The sequence below is a fragment of the Marmota flaviventris genome, chromosome 3, assembly GCF_047511675.1.
Source record: "Marmota flaviventris isolate mMarFla1 chromosome 3, mMarFla1.hap1, whole genome shotgun sequence".
Lineage (NCBI taxonomy): Eukaryota > Metazoa > Chordata > Mammalia > Rodentia > Sciuridae > Marmota > Marmota flaviventris.
The window spans coordinates 101,388,928-101,408,863 of NC_092500.1; the positions used below are offsets into that span (position 1 = coordinate 101,388,928).

The 19,936-nt window shown below is 33.3% G+C and overlaps 1 protein-coding gene across 5 annotated transcripts in view; it reads left to right on the forward strand.

Annotated features, from left to right (window-relative positions):
* Nucleotides 1-19,936, forward strand: part of Kat6a (lysine acetyltransferase 6A) — a 104,104-nt gene that overhangs the window by 42,067 nt on the left and 42,101 nt on the right. For 3 of the 5 annotated variants that reach the window (XM_027939244.3, XM_071610177.1, XM_071610178.1), the window contains 5 exons: nt 10,301-10,409; nt 14,744-14,859; nt 15,449-15,530; nt 17,625-17,760; nt 19,078-19,394. In XM_027939244.3, coding sequence (XP_027795045.1) covers nt 10,301-10,409; nt 14,744-14,859; nt 15,449-15,530; nt 17,625-17,760; nt 19,078-19,394 — 760 coding nt within the window. Of the gene's footprint in view, nt 1-10,300; nt 10,410-10,773; nt 10,855-14,743; nt 14,860-15,448; nt 15,531-17,624; nt 17,761-19,077; nt 19,395-19,936 lie in introns of those variants that run through there. The other 2 variants (XM_071610179.1, XM_071610180.1) reach the window with 2 other exon arrangements.

Consider the following 19,936-nt stretch of genomic DNA (forward strand, 5'->3'; position numbering starts at 1 on the left):
GCAAGTCCATAGGAAATTTTATTTTCTATTTTGGGAAGTTGAAATAGAACCAAAGCTTGCTTAGAGTTAAGAAGTGGAAACAGTTTTAGAAAAGGCATAAACCAATATTTATTAGATATTTCTTATATTTGAGCTATACTCTGTAACTTTATCTTATTTATCTTCAATATAACTTAATATGTAGGTATTGTGTTTGTAGGAGGGGAGAGGCAATCACATTTGTAAGAATCACATTTGAATGAATGAGGAGAATGAAGTGTCACTGACAAACAGAAAGTGAAACTCAGATAACCACAAAACATTCAAAAGCAAGATAATTCTTTGTGGTTTCTTAGGGTAGAATTTAAATTCAGCAAATAAACATTTTGTTATTTTTTGATGTCACCTCTGATTGAGGTGTAGAAACTTGTTATAGTTATTAACAGATGATTGCTTTCTCATCTAAATTTATAGTAAAAGCATTAATAGAAATTATTACTGATATACTTATATCAGCATGTTATTTTCTTTCACCAATAATCTTACTACTTGTGTTTAATTGTAGAAGTCATTGAATGAACTCATCATAATAAATTGAATTCTGTTTAGTGCCGCTTAAAGTTTTGTAGGGTCTAATAAGTTTTGTTGACTAAAATTATAAAGTTATTTTATTGTAACTATAAGTAATGGAAAATGTACCCTTTTCCAGGCCATTCATGTTTTTTATTATGTATCTTTTGCAATGATATACTTTTAAGGAAAACAAAATACTTAAATATTTTAAATATTTATGTTTAATTAGCTGTTATTGGGATGCTGAGCAGTTTGAAGAGATTAAATCACACCAAAGGACAGTTTCCTATAGGATTATAGAATCTAGGAGGAGAAGCTTTGAGTAAATCATAAATATATTTGAATTTTGCATGGGTTTTTGCTATTGTATTTTAATTTCAGCACTGTGCAAGGCACTAGAATAATTTCTGCCTGTCTGGAAAAGATGAAGGAAAATGGAATTCTAAACTGTTAGGATTTGGGAGGAGGAAGTTTATCAGAGGACATCAGTAGTGAAGGAACAGGGAATTTGGTAACTTTGGGGTGGAGGGCTTGTCTGATTGGAAGAGAACCATGTTTTAAGATTGTTGATCTTTCTCAATAAAGTATCATCATCGCTTTCCAACAAAGTGTGAATATCCTAAAATACACTCTGTATGTGCCAGTTTATTTCCTTTATAATATTGGAAATAATGAATTATGCAGCAATTCTCTCAAGAGTTATGTACTTTTGAGTTTTTTGGTGTGTAAGTGGATAATGTGAATGGTAATTGGTTTCTAATTATTTTGTGCAGGTTGTTTTGTTTTCACTGACATAAGTGCTTTGGAAATATAAGTAATGCTTTTTTGAGTTTTCTCAAAGTTTTGTTATATTCCAGTGTTAACAAACAATAATATTTAATTATTAGGTATTTTGAAAATCTAGCAATACTTGTTTTTCTAGTGCTCAACCGTTGAGCATCATTTTGGTTTCCTTCAAAATACCAATCCAGTTTCCAGCTATTCTAAGCTGACACTTATTCTTCTTTATCCTTTTAGGTATTATTTTATTTAAGAGATTGCTTTAGCAGTAGAAATTATCAACTATATATAATGCCTCTGCTGAAAATTATCTAAGTTATACATTGAAGAAAATTAACTTGGAGTTAAATGTACTCCAAAATAAAATTAAATGATTTTAAGTGATTAAAATTATGGGAAAAGAAAGGGGCAGTATAAGCAAACATCTCTGAACCTCTAGAATATTCAAAGAGTCAGTCCTAGTTTGTAGCTTTGGGGGAATTGATTTGAGAAAAGCTTATGGTAGTCCATGCAGGGAGTAATTTGTCTAGATAAAGACAAATGGTGGTCAGAAGGAAGTTTTAGTTTGAGAAGTTCCTGAGGGATAGTTTTTAATTCTTAGACTTGTCTTACTAGAAAATTATTAAGCCAGGCATGGTGGTATGCACACCTGTGACTTGGAAGGCTGAGGCAGGAGGATCACAAGTTCGAGGCCAGCCTCAGCAAATTAGTGAGGGCTTAAGCAATTTAGCAAGACCCTGTTTCAAAATAAAAAGTAAAAAGGACTGGCAATGTAGCTCAATAAAGTGCCCTTGGGTTAAATACCCAGTACCAAAAAAGAGTAAGGCAAAGCATAAAGTTGAGTTATTTTTATGTAACTGGATTCTAAAATAACCAGCTTCCATGTAGGGTACAGTAAGAATAAAATGGTTAACATTTAAATGTAGTAGCCACAGTTCGTTATTAATTTTTTTTTCATTTTTTGTGGGCTACAACTATATTTCTTAATGTAGTACATACAAGATTAAAATGTTAAAGGGATTCTACAGGAACAGTTTAAAGTAGAGGCTTTAAGGAGAGGACAAATTATAATAGTTGTTTCTTACTGCATGTGTTTTGACCTGTTAAATCATCTGACTTAGAAGAATATGAAAATACATACTCTTTATTTTTTTAGTGTGGTAAAATTTGCATAAAATAAAAATTACTATTTTAACCACTTATTAGTATGCAATTCAGTGACATTAAATACCTTCACTATGTTGTGAAACCATTACCACTAAAACTTGTTCATCATCTCAAATTTTACCAATTAATAACTTCCCATTCCTCTCCTGCCCCATTGTGCAGACTCTGGTAATGTCTATTCTTTTTGTTTCCATGAGTTTGCATATTTTAGGTATCTCATAGAATTGGAATCATACAGTCTATATCCTTTTGTGGTATACCACTGGTTTTAAAAAAAAAAGCAAGTAATTATAGTTGACCATAATTTTTTGGTATATGCCTTATAGATACCATATATATATATATATGAATAATGCACCTGTTATTTCTTTTTTGCTTAACACATTTGGTTATATAGGGAGTCTTATGATTTAAGTTCTTCTTCCATGCTCTTTTAATATTGGCTGTCCTAAGTTGTCTCAGAGATTTCCAATGGCTTTAAAACTTGGGAAATTTATAATCCAAAATACTTAGCATCAAAAATGTTCTAAATTTTGTAATATTTGCTATATGTAAAAAGATATCTTAGGTATGGGACTCAAGTCCAAACACTGAATTTATTTTTCATATACACCTTATACTTACAGCTGAAGGGTAATTTTATACAGTATTTTTAGTGTGACTGCATTTTGATTATAACCTATCACAGGAGGTCAGTTATGGAATTTGCCACTTGTGGCTTTAGTTGTTATACAAAACATTTTGAATTTTGCAGCATTTCAAGTTTTCAGATCAGGAATGCACAACCTGTATCTTTTATTGCTTGATAGCTACCATTTGTTAGAGCTTTCTGAAGTCCTAAGTCTGAATTTATAAGTATAGTTTTTTTTTTTCCCTTAAAAATTCTGGTGGTGACAAATCCTAGAATTTATCATTCAGTTCTGTCTTGAAAGGACTAAAAATAATTATGTACAGATTCTTGACTGTCTTTTATGCCAGTTTAAAAACAAACAAGAATGACCGGGTGGCACATGCCTGTAATCCCAGCAACTTGGGAGGCTGAGGCAGAAGAACTGCAAGTTCAAGGTGAGACCAGCCCAGTCTTGTCAACTTATTGAGACCCTGTTTCACAAAAAGGACTAGGGATATAGCTGAGTGTAAAGCGCTGCTGGGTTCAAGCCCCACTACAAAAATAAAACAACAACGACAACAGAGAGGTGAATTTGAGTTCCTCAGAAAACATTGCACAATAGAGACAATGAAAATAAAGGAAGAATAGGAAAAGGAAAGATAGTGGAATGAATCTGACATAAGTTTACTGTGTACATATGTGAAAACAACACAGTGAATCCCATCATCATGTACATAGACAAGAATGGGATCCTAACTAGAATAAGAAAATTTCCATGTTTGTATAATTATATCAAAATAGATTCACTGTCATATATAACTAAAAAGAACAACAACAAAAGTCTTAGGGGGAAAGAAATGAAAATAAGGCTTTAAAATGAAATTATTTTAGATGATGAATCTGGATATCTAGAAAATGCCCTTATCAATTAAATAATTGTGTCCATAAATGCTTTTATTTCATGATATCAAGTAATGGAAATTTCACGTAGTGGAAATCTTATTTTTCAAAGTTATTTTCAAAAACTCAAGTCAGAATATTCTACTTGTCATCAGAGCATCTACCATATGTTTGCCTAAATGCTGCCATCTGGTGATTATTTTGGAGATCTCAACATGTTTTATAAGTTGATAAAGGGCAACAAATAGATGGTACAAGGTATAACCTAAATGTATCCAGCCACAAGTCTCCCCTTACTTTTGAGAAATTGAATGGAGGTGGGTTACAGTGGCTGTAAAATCGCATTGTGAGTTGCTTTGTAGTCAGTAGAACATTAATGATCATAGTTATATTTGAGCTACACAGAATACTTTCAGGCTCATACCCAATTCGTATTCTTTTCATATAGGGTACTGTTTTTCTTGATGTTTCTAGTTCTACACAGTAATTAATCATTCAGCAATACTTGCTGAGTGCCTACTATATGTGAGGCACTATTTTTTGTACTGGTAATATAGTCCTAAACAGATAGTCTAAACAGATAGGTGGTAATATAGTCCTAAACAGATAGATGGTAATATAGTCCTAAAGCAGAACGTTTATAGAATTTGTATTTAGTTAACAACAAATACTGAATAAGATACCCATATACACATTAATTAGTGAAAGGGTTAAAGAAAAAAATAAAGTATGCAAGGAGTTATGTGTTATTGTAGTGGATAGGTTGCTTTGAAATGTTAGATGGGGTTTCAGAGACTGCCTTACTGAGATGACTTTTGAGTAGAGATCTGAAGAATAGGAAAGAGGAATTCTACAGAGAAGGAAAGAGCATTCTACATAGAAGAAAGTAAATGTAGAGGCCTTGTATGTGGAATATCTGACTTATTGAAGTAATAGAAGTGAAGAAGCTGGAGTAGAATGTCAGAGAATGAGGCCAATAGAAGACAGAGGCAGAGAGGTAATCCTGTGGGCGGGGGGCATGGGATCACATAAGGCCTTATAGTTCATGTGACATTTGAGAGCAAGGCATTGTACTGGCAGGTTTGGAATAGCTGAATGACAAGTTTTGATTTACCTTTTAACAGGTTCACTCTGGCTTCTCTGTTTAATAGTGTGTAAAGTCATTTGCTACAACCTTTATTCTTCTTTCATTAGCTCTTGGAATAGGATTATTTTATATAGGTCATAGGAACTATATGGTATAAGGACAGCTTGGACAAGTCTGGGATTAATGATTATATGGCATATTGTCTGTCTTTACACAGGTTTTGGCATGAATCTGTCTTTATCATAGTTTCTCAATACATTGCAGGGTCAAATCTTAACAGTATACCTAAAGTAGTTTTAGCCCTGAGTCACTGGTTTTCTCATGGATAGTTTGACAATGAGAATGACTGGAGGTGTAACTTTTTTATGTTCTTAAAAAACATAGTTCTGCATATTTTGAAACAGTGTGTACTGATTAAGCAGTGCATTTGATCAACAAATTAAACTTCATAGGCTATGTCTTAACCTAGATGATTTATTATTATTATTATTTGCTTATAGCTTCTCAGGTAAAACAATCCCTAAATTACTGTTACTCTTTTCCAAAATAGTATTTAACAAGAAAAAAAAAAAAAATCAAACAACAACATGAACAACAAAAACCCTGAAATTATCACTTAGTTAAAAATATCACAATAATTGTTAGTAATGTCTCTGTGGTTTCAGTTGTTTTGGTAGTTGAAAAATTTATCATTCTCATGATTGATCCTATTATGTCAAAGAGAATACATCTTCATCAGGAAGTGTGTAGATTAAACTGATTATGACTACATTGCCATGTAGTACTGAAAACTGTTTCCATACAATTTCAATATTCTTGGACCAGTGCCTTTATTTGACTTAAGAAATTACTTCTTAGCTTTATTTTCACACTATAAATCGTTAACTTAAGTTTCACACTATAAACTTAAGTTTTCATTACTGAAACTAATCAGAGAATTGTTTTGTGGCATGGATAATCAAGGTCTAAGATTATGTTCATTTGATTAAGTGCCAGAATAATTTAGTTAAACTCGCTACACAGCTCCAAGTAACCAGGCAGCCAGTCTGTCTGGATCACTACTTCTCCCCATCTGACTTTAATGAATAGATTTGAATGACCTCAATATATTTGGTTTGGGATAGACAAAGCCTATTAATATGAATCATTGGTTATATATAAAATAAATATTAGCAGCAGTGATATTATAGGAAATATACATAAGGACAGTTTTGCTAGGAGTTTTTTCGGTATGATTTTAAACAGTATCTTTTTTTTTTTTTTTTTGCCATTGGAAATTTCATGTGCAGTTCTCAATGATGAAGACATTAAAGTGTATTTTAATTTTTTTATTGATAACATAATAATTATAAATTTATGGAATGCCGCGTGGCATTTCAGTGCCCTGTCCCCCACCCTGTACTGGGGATTGAATCCAGAGGCACTTTACCACTGAGCTACATCCTCAGCCCTTTTTATTTTTCATTTTTGAGACAGGGTTACTAAGGCTGGTCGTGAACTTGCAATCTTCCTTCCTCAGCCTCTGGAGTTGTTGGGATTACAGACGAGTGTCATCATGCCCAGCTCAATACATTTATACAATAGTGTTGAGAACATTCAAAATCCTTCCCACTGGCTATTTGAAAATACACATCATTGTTATCCTACTATACTATAGAGCATTAGAAGTTATTCCTCCTCAACTGTATGCTTGGACTTATTAATAGTTCTCTTCATTCCCTCATTCCTCTAGTTCTCTCTCTTCCCTCACTCTTCCACACTCTTCCCAGGCTCTAGTAACTACTATTCTACTGTTTACTTCTGAGATCAACTTTTTAGCTTCCTCATATAAGTGAGGACATGGAGTATTCATCTTTCTGTGCCTGACTTATTTCACTTAACATAAAGCCCTCCAGTTCTACCTATGGCTACAAATGAAATAATTTCATTATTTTTTAATGGTTGAAAATATTCCATTGAAAACACGTATGAAGGCATGGAATCCTAAATTACTACATATTTCCTTTGTTGAAGAACAGCAAAAATGGTCTGCTTTTCACACTTTGTCTTTATCCATGTACGTTTGTTCTCTTCAGTGGTAGAATGATCTCATAAGTAATAGTTGATTAACCAAGTTCTTTGCTATTCTTAAATATGCTAACTATAATTTTAACTAGTTTGAGTTGTGATGCTATTCCCAGTCTGTCATGTAGTTTTTTTCTATCCCAATACAGGCTTTTCCAGCTCTACGGTAATCACAGTTTACACAGAGTTCTTTATCTGAACCCAACTATTTTTAACCACCCTGTTGAAGTATATGCTTAACATTTAAACTGAGGTATTCTGACCTACCATTAATAGGTAATTGCGTTGAGTTGGTCCATATTTCCCTGAGAGAGCTGCTTTTCCTTACTCTCAAACTTGTTTTAAGAAGAGAGTGGGTGGTAGAGAGAGACTCAGGAAGAAGAGACATTTTCATTACGTTTAAGATAATTATTGTTCTGCACAAATGCTTCTGCTGACCACAGTCGTCAATCCTCATTTTCCAATTCTTTCATCTCCTGCTGAATTTTTTTGTTAGTTTCATCGGGATTCTTATGATACTTTAACTCCTTATACTTCTAGTCTGTCTGCCCTCTTCTGTTTATGAAGCCCAGCTTCTCTTTTTGTCAGTCCAAGGCTTCAAAGGTGCTAAGGAGGTTGTAAAACTGTTTTGGTTGGATTCACCGTAAAATGATTCTTTGGAATCTTACCTTCATGGACTGACAGTTTTATTTTTCATCACTTATTGATTCCCTAAAGTCTTCCGTATACAGACTTCTAAGATTTTTCTACACTGTAAATGCCCAAATCCATATTTACCTATTTTTCTTTTAGAAAGTGATATTGCCTTCTATTATAGTGAACAGATGGAGGCCATTTTGCAGAAAGTTCCTCAACCTTCCTCTCTCAAATTTTGAATTTATTTTCCATGTTAACAGAGGCTTTTCTGATCTTGTTGGCTGAGGTATGTGTCTCCATTTTCCATTTTGATAGGGGATGTTTTCATTATCTTTTCTTGGCCCCAGCCAGTCTCACATCTCGGTTTCCTGAATGATTTATCACTTTCTCATGTTCTTTCAAGTTCTCTCTAGCCAACCCCTGTCCCACTTTTAGTAGGTGACTTTATTTCTATTTTCCAGAAATAATGGAAGCTATCAGAAACGGCACCCTCAACTTTTTTTCATTTCCACTATTCCCCCTCCAAGCAATATGTTTCTCTGTGTCAGTTTATACAACAAAGCCAAGTCTCTTTAGTCATGTTCTAGAATCCATCCTCTTTTCTAAACTAGTGTTATCCAGTAGAATTTTCTGTATGGAATCATTCTGTTTTGATGCTGTCCAGTACTGTTGCGCCACTAGCTACATGTGACTTGGACCCTTGAAGCTAATGTGACTGAGGAATTAAATTTATCTTAATTAATTTAAACTTAATTAATTGAAAACTACGTTATAGTGGTTACTATAATGAATAGTGCAGCCTCTAGACTTTAATGCATAAAATGTTCATTCCTGTTACTTCTTGTTTCTTGAAACTCTTCAAGCATGTTTGTCTTCTCTTCTACATTTAAACAGGTTTAACTTTTCCCATCTTAAATACCTAGATAATACTAAAACCCTTTACCACCTCTTTTCATCTACCTCTTCTTTCTGTTCCCTCATGACATTTTGTTGGTTTCTATAACTTGAGTTCAATAAGGACTAAAAAGGGCTGTCTTATAGTGAGATCTACAACTATTTTTCTTCCGTATTTTTTTATTGGTGCATTATAGTTGTACATAATGATGGAATTCATTGTTATATGTTGATAGGTGTTTGCAGTAGAACCGTGTAATTTGGCCAATATCATTCTGCAATAGTTCCCTTTTCCCTCCTGTCCTTCCTCTTGGTCCCTTCTACTCTCTTGATTTCCCCCTCAATTTTTATTGAAAATGAAAAATTTTCTGTTTTCCTCTCTAGCTTCCACATGAAGAAACATATGACCCCTGACTTTCTGAGTTTGGCTTATTTTTCTTAACATAATGTTCTCAAGTTCCAAATGTTTTCCTGCAGTTGACATCGTTTCATTCTTCATAGCTGAATAAGACTTCGTTGTGTATATGTACAACATTTTCTTTACCCATTCATCCACTCATAGACACCTAGGCTGGTTCCATATACACACCTAGGCTGATTCTATAGTTCGGCTATTGTGATTATGTTGCTATAAACATGGGTATGCATATATCACTATCATGCCAACTTCATTTCTTTAGGATGAATACTGAGGAGTGTTTTATGATCCAGTGGTAATACTGGGTTGTTTGGTGTTTCCATTCTTAATCTTTTGAGGAACCTCCATACAGATTTCCATAGTGATTGTACAAATTTATAATCCCACCAGCAGTATAAAAGTGTTCCTTTTTCTCCAAATCCTCTCCAGCATTTAGTATTATTTGTATTCTTGTTGGCTGCCATCCTAACTGGAGTGAGATAAAAATCTCAATTTAGTTTTTATTTGCATTTCTCTCCAACTGTTTTTCAATGAGAATCCAGTACATACTGTATCTTCCCCAAATTGATTGTAGGTTGCTCTGTTTTTTTATAATTCCTGTGTCATTATTTTTCTTGGTTCTGTTTTCTCTCAATTTTGTACTGTTTACTCTCCTTTTTTTCTCTGATGCTCCTACATGTTGGTATTTCTGTATCAGACTGTATCCTGTTTCTTCACCCTCCTATTCTTACTGAACTCTTTTCTACCCACTCACAATGAGAATTTAAATTCCCATAAATAACTATAAATGCTATAAATACTGTTTCTTATAATGCTTTGTTTTCCTCTGTACATTGTTTATCTGTATATATCTTATTGCTTTTCTATTAGTTCATATGCCTCTTGGGGACTGATACTGTTTTTACACTTGATTCATTAGAATTTTTCAGTCTTAGGAAAGGATTTGTTTTGTTTAATCCATATGAAATCTTTTGGTTTCCAGGTAACACATATGATTTTTTTGACCAGTCATAAAGGCTCAGCTGAAATAGGCTTTGTAAAAACTCACCTGTTTAGTTGGGATTTTAGGAGTATGATATAGTTATTCTTCAGGTATATATGACTCCTATAAGAATTTAAAGCTGTAATTTTAATATCTTTATATTAATACTAAAAAAAGTACTAGTACTGAATGAATTGTTTTTCTTTACAGCCGGTTGCTGAACCAATCCCCATCTGTAGTTTCTGTCTTGGTACAAAAGAACAAAACCGGGAAAAGAAGCCAGAAGAACTCATCTCCTGTGCAGACTGTGGCAATAGTGGTATGTGATTTTCTTTTTACCTTCTAACACTAGCCTGGTAAAGCAGAGGGAAGTATGTGTAACTGAGTTGATACCTTTGATCCTTTTGAAATTAATGTTTCAGTCTGACTCTGGTTTAGGTAACTGAGGTGAACTTCTACACTAGAGAGGGATTTGAAAAGCTGAAATGTTTAATTCAGTTAATTTAAATCACATCTTAGGTTGTTTTGTAATAAAACTGTACTTATTTTTTTCCTGTTGATCTTTATGTTTCATTATTGAACATCTGCTTAAATCACAGCAATCAGTTTGAAGTTATTGCCAGTTTCTTTAATAATCACTACTTATCTTTCTTGATTTATGCCTCAGGCTCGATGCGTAGAACCAGGATGATAACAGATTTGTTTTTCTTGATGGAAACTTACTTGTGTCACATGGGGACACAGAGTGTTGACACTGCAATTTGGTGAGCAATGTGAAATTCTGGGCCCTAAGAAAGATTTTGCAGCCTCCCAATTTCTTAGTTCAGAGTTATTCTTTGAATTTTAAGAACTCACAAGGAAAAGCGTTAATAAACCAGCATTATTTTTGATCATGGGCTTAATTTTCAGTGTCTTATATCAATAACCTTCAGGACTTGGTCCAGAAAACAAAGGCACACTATAGATACTTCAAGAGGATGGGGATTTTGGAATTAGGTATTTGTGAAATTGTTGGAAGGGCAGAAGAGGCAAGCTCTAGGCTGGGCTTTAAGGACTCTTGAAATGGAAACAGTTCTGCAGAAACTGACCCACCAGAGGACTGTGTTTGACTCTATCTGGGACAGATGGAAGCATGAGTCTAACACAAAACTATTGAGTATAGGGTACTGAGATACTGAATTTGGTCATTATCCTAACTGCCTCTGGAATAGCCGTGAAGGAGAAGAGTGGCTTTGCTCATGGCTTCACTTATCTTTAGAAAACAGTAGTAGAAGGAAGGTGATCTTTGCCTCATTTCTGCATTTCAAATATTCCTTGAATACATCCAGTTGGAATTCAGCTAGGCTCAGTTCATATCTAGAGCCTAACTGCAAAGATGTCTAGGAAATATAGTTTTTAGCTTTTTATTTTTAATATGTAGAAGCCTTAGAAGAAGGTGGGAATAGATCTTGAGTGCTAGGTAACCATATTCACTTACCAAAATGAATCTGGATGGATTTAAATCTAAACCATAAAATCATCAAAAAATAAAGATATTATGTCGTGAAGTGCTTTCCAAACTTTTTAAGTTAGTGTAACCCTTTCCCCAAATGTAATTTTATGGGAACTCAAATGTATAAAGCAAAAACAAATCTATTCTTGTTGAGATGTAGATGAAATGGGGTGGCAGAGTATTGTGTTTTGGCTTTACCATTTAAGAAGAAGCACATTTGAGATCTCTCTCTAAGCTATGGAAGAACATAATTTTTAAACTATTACTGTAGAGATAGCTTTTAAAGAAATAATCGAATAAATAATTAGTCTGTATTGCTGTTGAAATGGAAACAGACTTTTGTTTTTGTTTTGGTACCAGGAATTGAACACAAGGGTACTTAACCATTGAGTTACGTCCCCAGGCCCTTTCATTTTTTATTTTTGAGACAAGGTCTCTCTAAATTGCTGAGACTGGCTTTGAATTTGGGATCCTGCTGCTCAGCCTCTTGAGATGCTGGGATTGTAGGCGTTTGCCACTGCCTGGACATTTTTTTTTTCATACTGTTTCTGTGGATCAGGAATTTAAGAGTGCTTTAACTTGGTAGTTTTGACTTGATATCTTTAATGAGGTTGCAGTTAAGTTTTTTCTTTTTGTGTTGCCTGGGATTGAACCTAGGGCTTTGCACATGTTAGGCAAAAAATACTCTACTATTGAGCTATATCCCCAATTACAGTTAAAATTCTAAGTGCTGTGGTCACCTGAGGCTTCCATGATGGCTCACTTAACTGGTGAGTTGGTGCTACTGCCTCTTCTTAGGGACTGCATGATTGTCTGCAATATGAGACAATTTGAAACAGGCTTCCCCTGAGCAAGTATCTGAGAAAGGAAGGTGGAATCTGCAATATCTTTTATAACTTAGCCTTTTAAGTCTCATTCTGTCATTTCAGTAGTGTCCTGTTGGTTACACAGATCAATCCCATTCAGTGTGGAAAAGGTTCTATAAAAGGAGGCATTGATTAGAAGATAGTTTGGCAACTGGCCATTATAATAACCAAGGAAGAAAAGCATAGACAATCAAATATATGAAGGTTAATATTTTCTAAATTAAAAACTAACATATCCCAAATAAAAAGTGCAAGAACTGTTTGGAGGAAATAATTGCATTACATATGGCAAAGGGCTGGATATTCATAATGCCTGTAGTCCCAGCGACTCAGGAATCTGAGACAGGAGGATTGCAAGTTTAAGACCAGCCTCAGCAATTTAGCAAGACTCTATCTCAAAAAATGGGAGACTGGGGCGGGGTGCGGGGGAGGCTTGGGAGTGTAGCTCAATGGTAAAGCACCCCTGCGTTAAATCCCCAGTACAAAAGTAAAGAAGGTTGGGGAGGGGGGAGGAGGAGCCAAATGCTAACTTTAAAGCAAGCTTATGTTTCTAAGCATAAAGTATGGAGTACTGCCTAGTAGTTTACATAAGAGAGAATTGTCAGGCATATAAAATTTATACCTAAGCAATAATAGCAACGTACATCAAAGCATCAATGAAACATCATTTTACAGTTTTTATATAATAAAAAACTTATCATTTTACAGTTTTTATACTAATAAAAAACTGTTATCACACAGTCCCCACTTGGAATTGATGAAATAATGGTTAAAGATTTGTACTTTACTGGTGGCATTGAGTACTACAGCTTTTGGAAAATGTTTTCATAATGCATCTGAACCTGACAAGCTATAAAAATATTTAATTCATTTCACTCACTGGTCTCACTTTCAAGAATTTATTCTAAGGAATTAATTTAAAAGAAGGAAAGTATATGTTAAACATAATTCATCATAGTAAATTCTTTCCTCAACTCTTATGGGTAATGTAGTCTAAGTACCTTAATGATAGGGAAATGGTCATGTGGGTTATGGTATGTCAAATCAGTGGAATATAATCAGTTTAAGGAATATGAGTGTAGATGTTACTTGAATACAATAAGGAAGAAAAACAAAACAAAAATTTCATATTCTACAATGACAATCATATGAAGGCTTTTAGCTAGTTTTTATAAAGGAAAAGTAGAATGTGAAAAAGATGATAAGATTATGTATGAAATGCTCATTTTCTTCAGTGTTAGTGACTGAACCCAGGTACTTGAGCATGCTAGACAAACTAAACTACCAGTTTAGATAAATTGCTCAGCATGGCTTTGAATTTGTAGTCCTCCTGCCCCAGCTTCCCAACTAACTGAAATTATAGTCAGGCACCACCAAGCCCCATTGTTAATAATGTTTTGATGATTAACTTACTGCCTCATAAAAGAGAAAATTCTTCAGAAATAGAAAAGAAGAGAAAAGATGATTTAATAAGCCTTTTGTCACATCAAAGAAAAGTAAGCAAAACTTTTAGGGAGAGGGATAAATCTTTTTAGAGTTGAGGGCAAATAGTCTACCTTAAATTTTTGAGAATCAAATCCATAGTGATTTCTCTCCTCAACTCTTATGGATAATATAGTCCAAGTACCTAATGATAGGGAAATGGTCATGTGGGTTATGGTATGTCAAATCAGTGGAATATAATCAGTTTAAGGAATATGAGTGTAGATGTTACTTGAATGCAATAAGGAAGAAACAAAACAAAAACTGCATATTCTATGACAACCATACTCACTCCTGAAAGAGTTTTTTTTTTTTTTTTTAAAAAAAACCTAAGTGCCTTAAATCATGAGCAAATAACTTACTTTAAATGGTCAAATTTTTATTATATAGTTTAAAACATAAAAGTAACTTATTATTTTCAAAATGAGAGCACAAAAGGTATAAAGGGAAATATAAATATAAAATCCTTCGCTTTCAAAATGCTTCTCACTGAATTTTTAGAATGTTACCAATAAAGATAGGGTTTTGTATTCTTTCAGAAGTGGCCTGGACATAATTGTATGCATATACATACCAGTATGTGTATCTATATTTGGAGTGTATCTATAATCAAATTTGGGGAAGGTGGTCTAAATTCTATTTAGTGTTAATAAAACTGATGAGAACATTAATGGCAAGCTTCTAGAATCATCTTATTTTCATATATTTTTGATTTTAAGATAATTGTCTTTTTCTACAATATTTCTGTAGTACAATTACAAAATAATTTTTGATGTTTTTTTTCATTTGTGAATTTTCCCCCCCTTTTATTAGGTCATCCATCCTGTTTAAAGTTTTCCCCTGAACTAACGGTTAGAGTGAAGGCCTTACGATGGCAGTGCATCGAGTGTAAAACATGCAGCTCCTGTAGAGATCAAGGCAAAAATGCAGTGAGTATCTTTGCCTTCCAATGTGTGTATTTCACTTAGAAGTAGAATGTTAAACTGGCATTTCTATTCAAGTGAGGCTGGTCATTTGTCAGTCACTTGGTCCAGTAATATTTAGAATAGTAGCCTGTTTAAATTAGATGACATTAATTTAGAATATTTGCTCATTTAGACTTAGAATATTTCTAGGTAGTTTATAAATCATCACAATAATAATTTGTAGAGAACTAAGCCATTTTAAGGAAATTCTCATCAAATTTCTTTGAGCAGTATGGAGACATTCATTTAGGAATGTTTGCTTCCTAATAACACATTCTCCTTTTTTATTAAAACAGACCAGGGTTAGCTTTTTTTCTGGTTGTTTCCAGTATTGAAAAGTAATGGAACTGTAGCTTTTCATTAAAGATGGAACGAAACAAAACTTTTGGCTAAATCAGACTTTTAACTTAGTTAATATGTTTAAGGGAACATAATATTATAGCTAGCTCATCTCTTGAGATCTTTGAAGCCTCCTAAGTTTTATGAAGTCATGATCTTGATATGTCTCTGTTTCATAAATTTAAGCAGAACTATCTTTTCTTTTTTTTCTAAGGATAACATGCTCTTTTGTGATTCATGTGACCGAGGTTTTCACATGGAGTGTTGTGACCCACCACTCACGCGGATGCCAAAAGGTGAACAGTACTTTCAGAAATCAAATTGAGAGTATAAAGAAATGTTAGTGAAAGCACATTATAGCTACCATTAAAATAAAAGAATAATTGATTCTTTTGGGGGTTATATAAGTAGGAAGAGAATTGTCACATTAAGGGTAGGGAAAGTTAGAGGCCAAAACACTTACTTTGCATAATAACTTGAAATATCTCTTTTAAAAAGAGGAAATGAAATTATATTAGGTCATGTTGATTATACTGCAGCTCAGCACTTTTGAGGGGCCTAGAACTATTGAGATCTGATTTATTTAAAATTTAAAGGAAAAAAAACTTAAAAAAAAAATAAGTTTCATAAAGTAGTGAACAAATAAGTGTCCAAATCATAAGGGTACAAGTTAATATTGTACTCTTTTGATTCCTATTCCTTGAAGTGTATTTGTTTATATGCTTTTTGGATGGATTTCTATGAAATATCATCTTATATGTTTATAGTTAACTTTAAAGAAAAATTCACTTACTCTTGTTTTGTTCTATCACAAATTATATTTTAACTTTGATTTTGTGATTTAAAAGTTTCTTAAGTAAAATAGGCGCAGGGTATTTGATAATATTGATTAGGAGAAAGTTTTCCTGTTGAAGGAAAAGGATTGAACCCTACATTATAGCCAAGTATAGAGCCACTTTAGAGCCTTACTTGAAATTACTATTAGGCCATTCTATTGATTGTTTCCTTTTGAAAAACCTTAAATTTATACGTATTAGAATAAATAAATAGTCCCCTTTTCCATTTATTTGAAGTCTGAGATAAGACAAAATAAAGAAAGTTTTCTTAGGACTTATATCTTGTGTATTCTACAAAAGAGATTTTACTAGTTTAAAACAAAAAACATTATATCTTGAATTTATTTCATACTTAAAAGTGGCAAAAGAAGTAGAGAGAGCTCTCATCATATTCTTTACCTAGCTTCCCTAATATTATCTTACAGAACCATAGTGTAACTGTCAAAACCAGGAAATTAATGTTGATATAGTATGGTTAACTAATCTATAGACCTCATTTAAATTTTTGGCCCAAGATCCAATCTAGGACCTTACGTTACATTTAGTTGTCATATTACTTTAGTCTTTTTCCGTCTGTGATAATTCCTGACTGTCATTTTTGACCTCTACATTTTCTTAACCTTGGTCTGTTATTTCATAGAAAGTCCCTCAGGTCAGGTTTGTTTGTTGCTTTCTCATTATTAGAAATTTTGAATTTTGACAGTTTCATACAAGTGATGTGGTGCCCTTCTCAGTGCATCATAACAGAGGTATATATTAACGATATATCTTATTGCTAATATTGTCAGTTTTGATCATTTGATTACAGTGAAGAAGTCTGACCGACACCTTAAGCTTATTGTTTTTCCCCTTTTCCCACTTACTCTAGCATCTATGAATGATGCTTTTTTTAACCACTTATAACTGTGATGCCTGCATACTGTGACTTTCTACATCCATCATTCTTTCTACATTTGTTAGTTGAAATTTTACTGTAAAGATAAACTGTCCCTTTTTTGCATTTATTTATTTATTCAATTTCTGTCATTATGAATATTTATTTTATCCTTTGGACTTTCATACATTGCTCAAATTATCCCAGATTTGGCCATTGGGAATACCTTCAGGTTGACTCCTGTGTCTTTTTTAACATGCCTCTGTCATTTTTTGATTATTTCTTTATTTTCTGACAGTGTACGATCTTCCAGATTATCTTATATTTTCCTTGCTCTGACTTGGAAACAACCATCACCCTTAGAAGCTTGGCATCTTTTTGTTTACAGAATAGTAATCACACCAATATCAGGGTCCTGGTTGTAGAACAGAGACTTTTAATTGAGAATTAGTGGATTCCATCCATTTGTAAGCATCCAAGGGTATATGCAAATCCCTTTTAGGTTTTTTTTAGAATTTTGTGTATATATGTCTTCATGTTTATTTTTCTGGGGGACTTTCATTAGATTTTTATTTGCTAGACCTTACCTGAAAGAGATTAAGATCTTGAGTAAGACTGTCTAAAACCTTTGAATTTTTTATGTCTATCATACTTTTGTGTGGAATTTTACTTCTTTATAGGCATGTGGATATGTCAAATATGTCGACCTAGGAAAAAAGGACGAAAACTTCTACAAAAGAAGGCTGCACAGATAAAACGGCGCTATGCTAATCCAATAGGACGTCCAAAAAACAGGTTAAAGAAACAAAACACGGTGTAAGTTGTACTTGTGGCAAGGTGAGGGGAGAAAAGGATAGGGCTTTCTCTATAGTGTAGGATTCACTTGTTTTCTTATGAAAAAAAGTTTTTCATTGTTGTAATTATATTTAACAATGGCCAATATTTATTAAGTCCTTAATAAAGTACTAGCCTATTCTAAGTACTTTACATGCATTAATACATTTAATTATCCCTAAAACCCAATGATATGTAGCTACTGTGTTACTTCTGGTTTTTGAAAGAGGAAACTAAGGCCTAGGGAAGTTAACTTGCACAAGGTTATATAGTAAATGTTGAACTGGGATTACTGGTACTAGGTACTAAGGCATGACTTTTAACCATTGTATTGTTTTGCTTCTCATGTAAGAACATAGCAAAGAAAATTTTTGTTATTGTAGTATTTTACAAGGTTTCTTCTTAATGTATTCCCAGTTGTTTATATGTATTAAGTGTATGGATCACTTCCTATTGATGTGATAGCCAAGTCCCATTTTCATGTTCTTCTGATATAAAGTAGTGTATTTTTATCTATTAGCAAAAATCAGAAATTGTGGACTAGGAAACTAGGCTATTTCTGGAGGATGTGGGGCAAGATTGAGTAGCTAATTCTGGTTTTTAAAAAAATCTCTGTAGTAATTCATTATTGATATTATATAAACTTTCAACTGGTCTATGAATCTCTCTTTGCTCTCAAAAAAGTTTTACCTTCGTTTTCTATATTTAATACTACCTTGAAGGTAATATAACTGAAATGTTGAACATTAGCAGCCTGAAATATATACAACCAGTATGATTGTCTGTATTTTTAATCTTAAGAAATCAAGCTTTAATTTTCCTATAAAATGATCTTTTTATTTCTGACATCTAGAGAGGAACTCATCTTTGTGTTTAGAGGTAAAAGGATAATTCTGAGTTAGTATAAAGATCACAGTATTATAGGCCTTTAAACCTGGAAGAATATTAGATATTCTGGTCCAACTCTCATTTCACTAATGAAGACACTAATACTTAGAGAATGTGATTTGTCTAAGATACATTGCTAGTAAGTGACAGAATTATGACTTGAACTTGTGTTTTTGGACTTCTGACTTAGGATTTGTTTTACTATAATTAACTAGGTGTCCTGGAAATAGATGTTTCTAATAATAATAAAATTCTTATTTGTTTGCTATTTATAGTTTACAGAACTTTCTTAACAATATGTTGCACATTGTTTTATAAAGCTGTAGGTTATTTTCTATGTTGTATATTAAATTTCAGCCTTATAATGATTTCTTTTTAATAGTTCTGTTTTTTCCATGTTTCATTCTTTAGATCAAAGGGTCCCTTCAGCAAAGTTCGAACTGGCCCTGGAAGGGGTCGGAAACGTAAAATCACTCTCTCCGGACAGTCAGCATCATCATCAGAAGAAGGATATTTAGAGCAAATAGATGGCTTGGACTTCTGCAGAGATAGCAGTGTCCCCTTGAAGTTCAACAAGAAAACCAAAGGGCTCATTGATGGCCTTACCAAATTCTTCACCCCTTCCCCTGATGGGCGGAAAGCTCGAGGGGAAGTGGTAGACTACTCTGAGCAATATAGAATCAGGAAAAAGGGCAACAGAAAATCAAGCACTTCAGATTGGCCCACAGGTAAAAGTTTGAAACAAACTTAGAATCAAAAAAGTATTCCAAAAGTATATTGTTTGGAGTAACACTAATTATCTAGAATAGATATATACTTGATAATAAAACATTGATTACACAATATAAAAATTTGTTAAAGATACATATTTATATGATACTAGGGCAGAATTAGAGGCTAGAGATGAAGTAGCAGAGTGGACCAGTTGAAACTCTTTGGCAAAAAGAAACTATAATATTTTGGTAGAAGCACAAAGAATCTAACCTATAGACATTTGGGGTATAACTTCGAATTAAGGATAAATTTGCATTTAAAGTACTAATTAAAACATGTAATGAGCATGATGATGCTTGCTATATTCCTGGGAGGAATTTGGAAAGACCAGAAGTGGTTAAACTACTGTTGAACATACAGAAAAGACTAAAATATATGTAAATATGATAAGGTTACTGATTTTTCTACTTCACGTTTTAAGAAATTTATTTGGAAGTTTTCATGGGTTAAATGGAGAGAGAAGGTGGGGGAGAAAACCACTGCTGCAGACAATTTG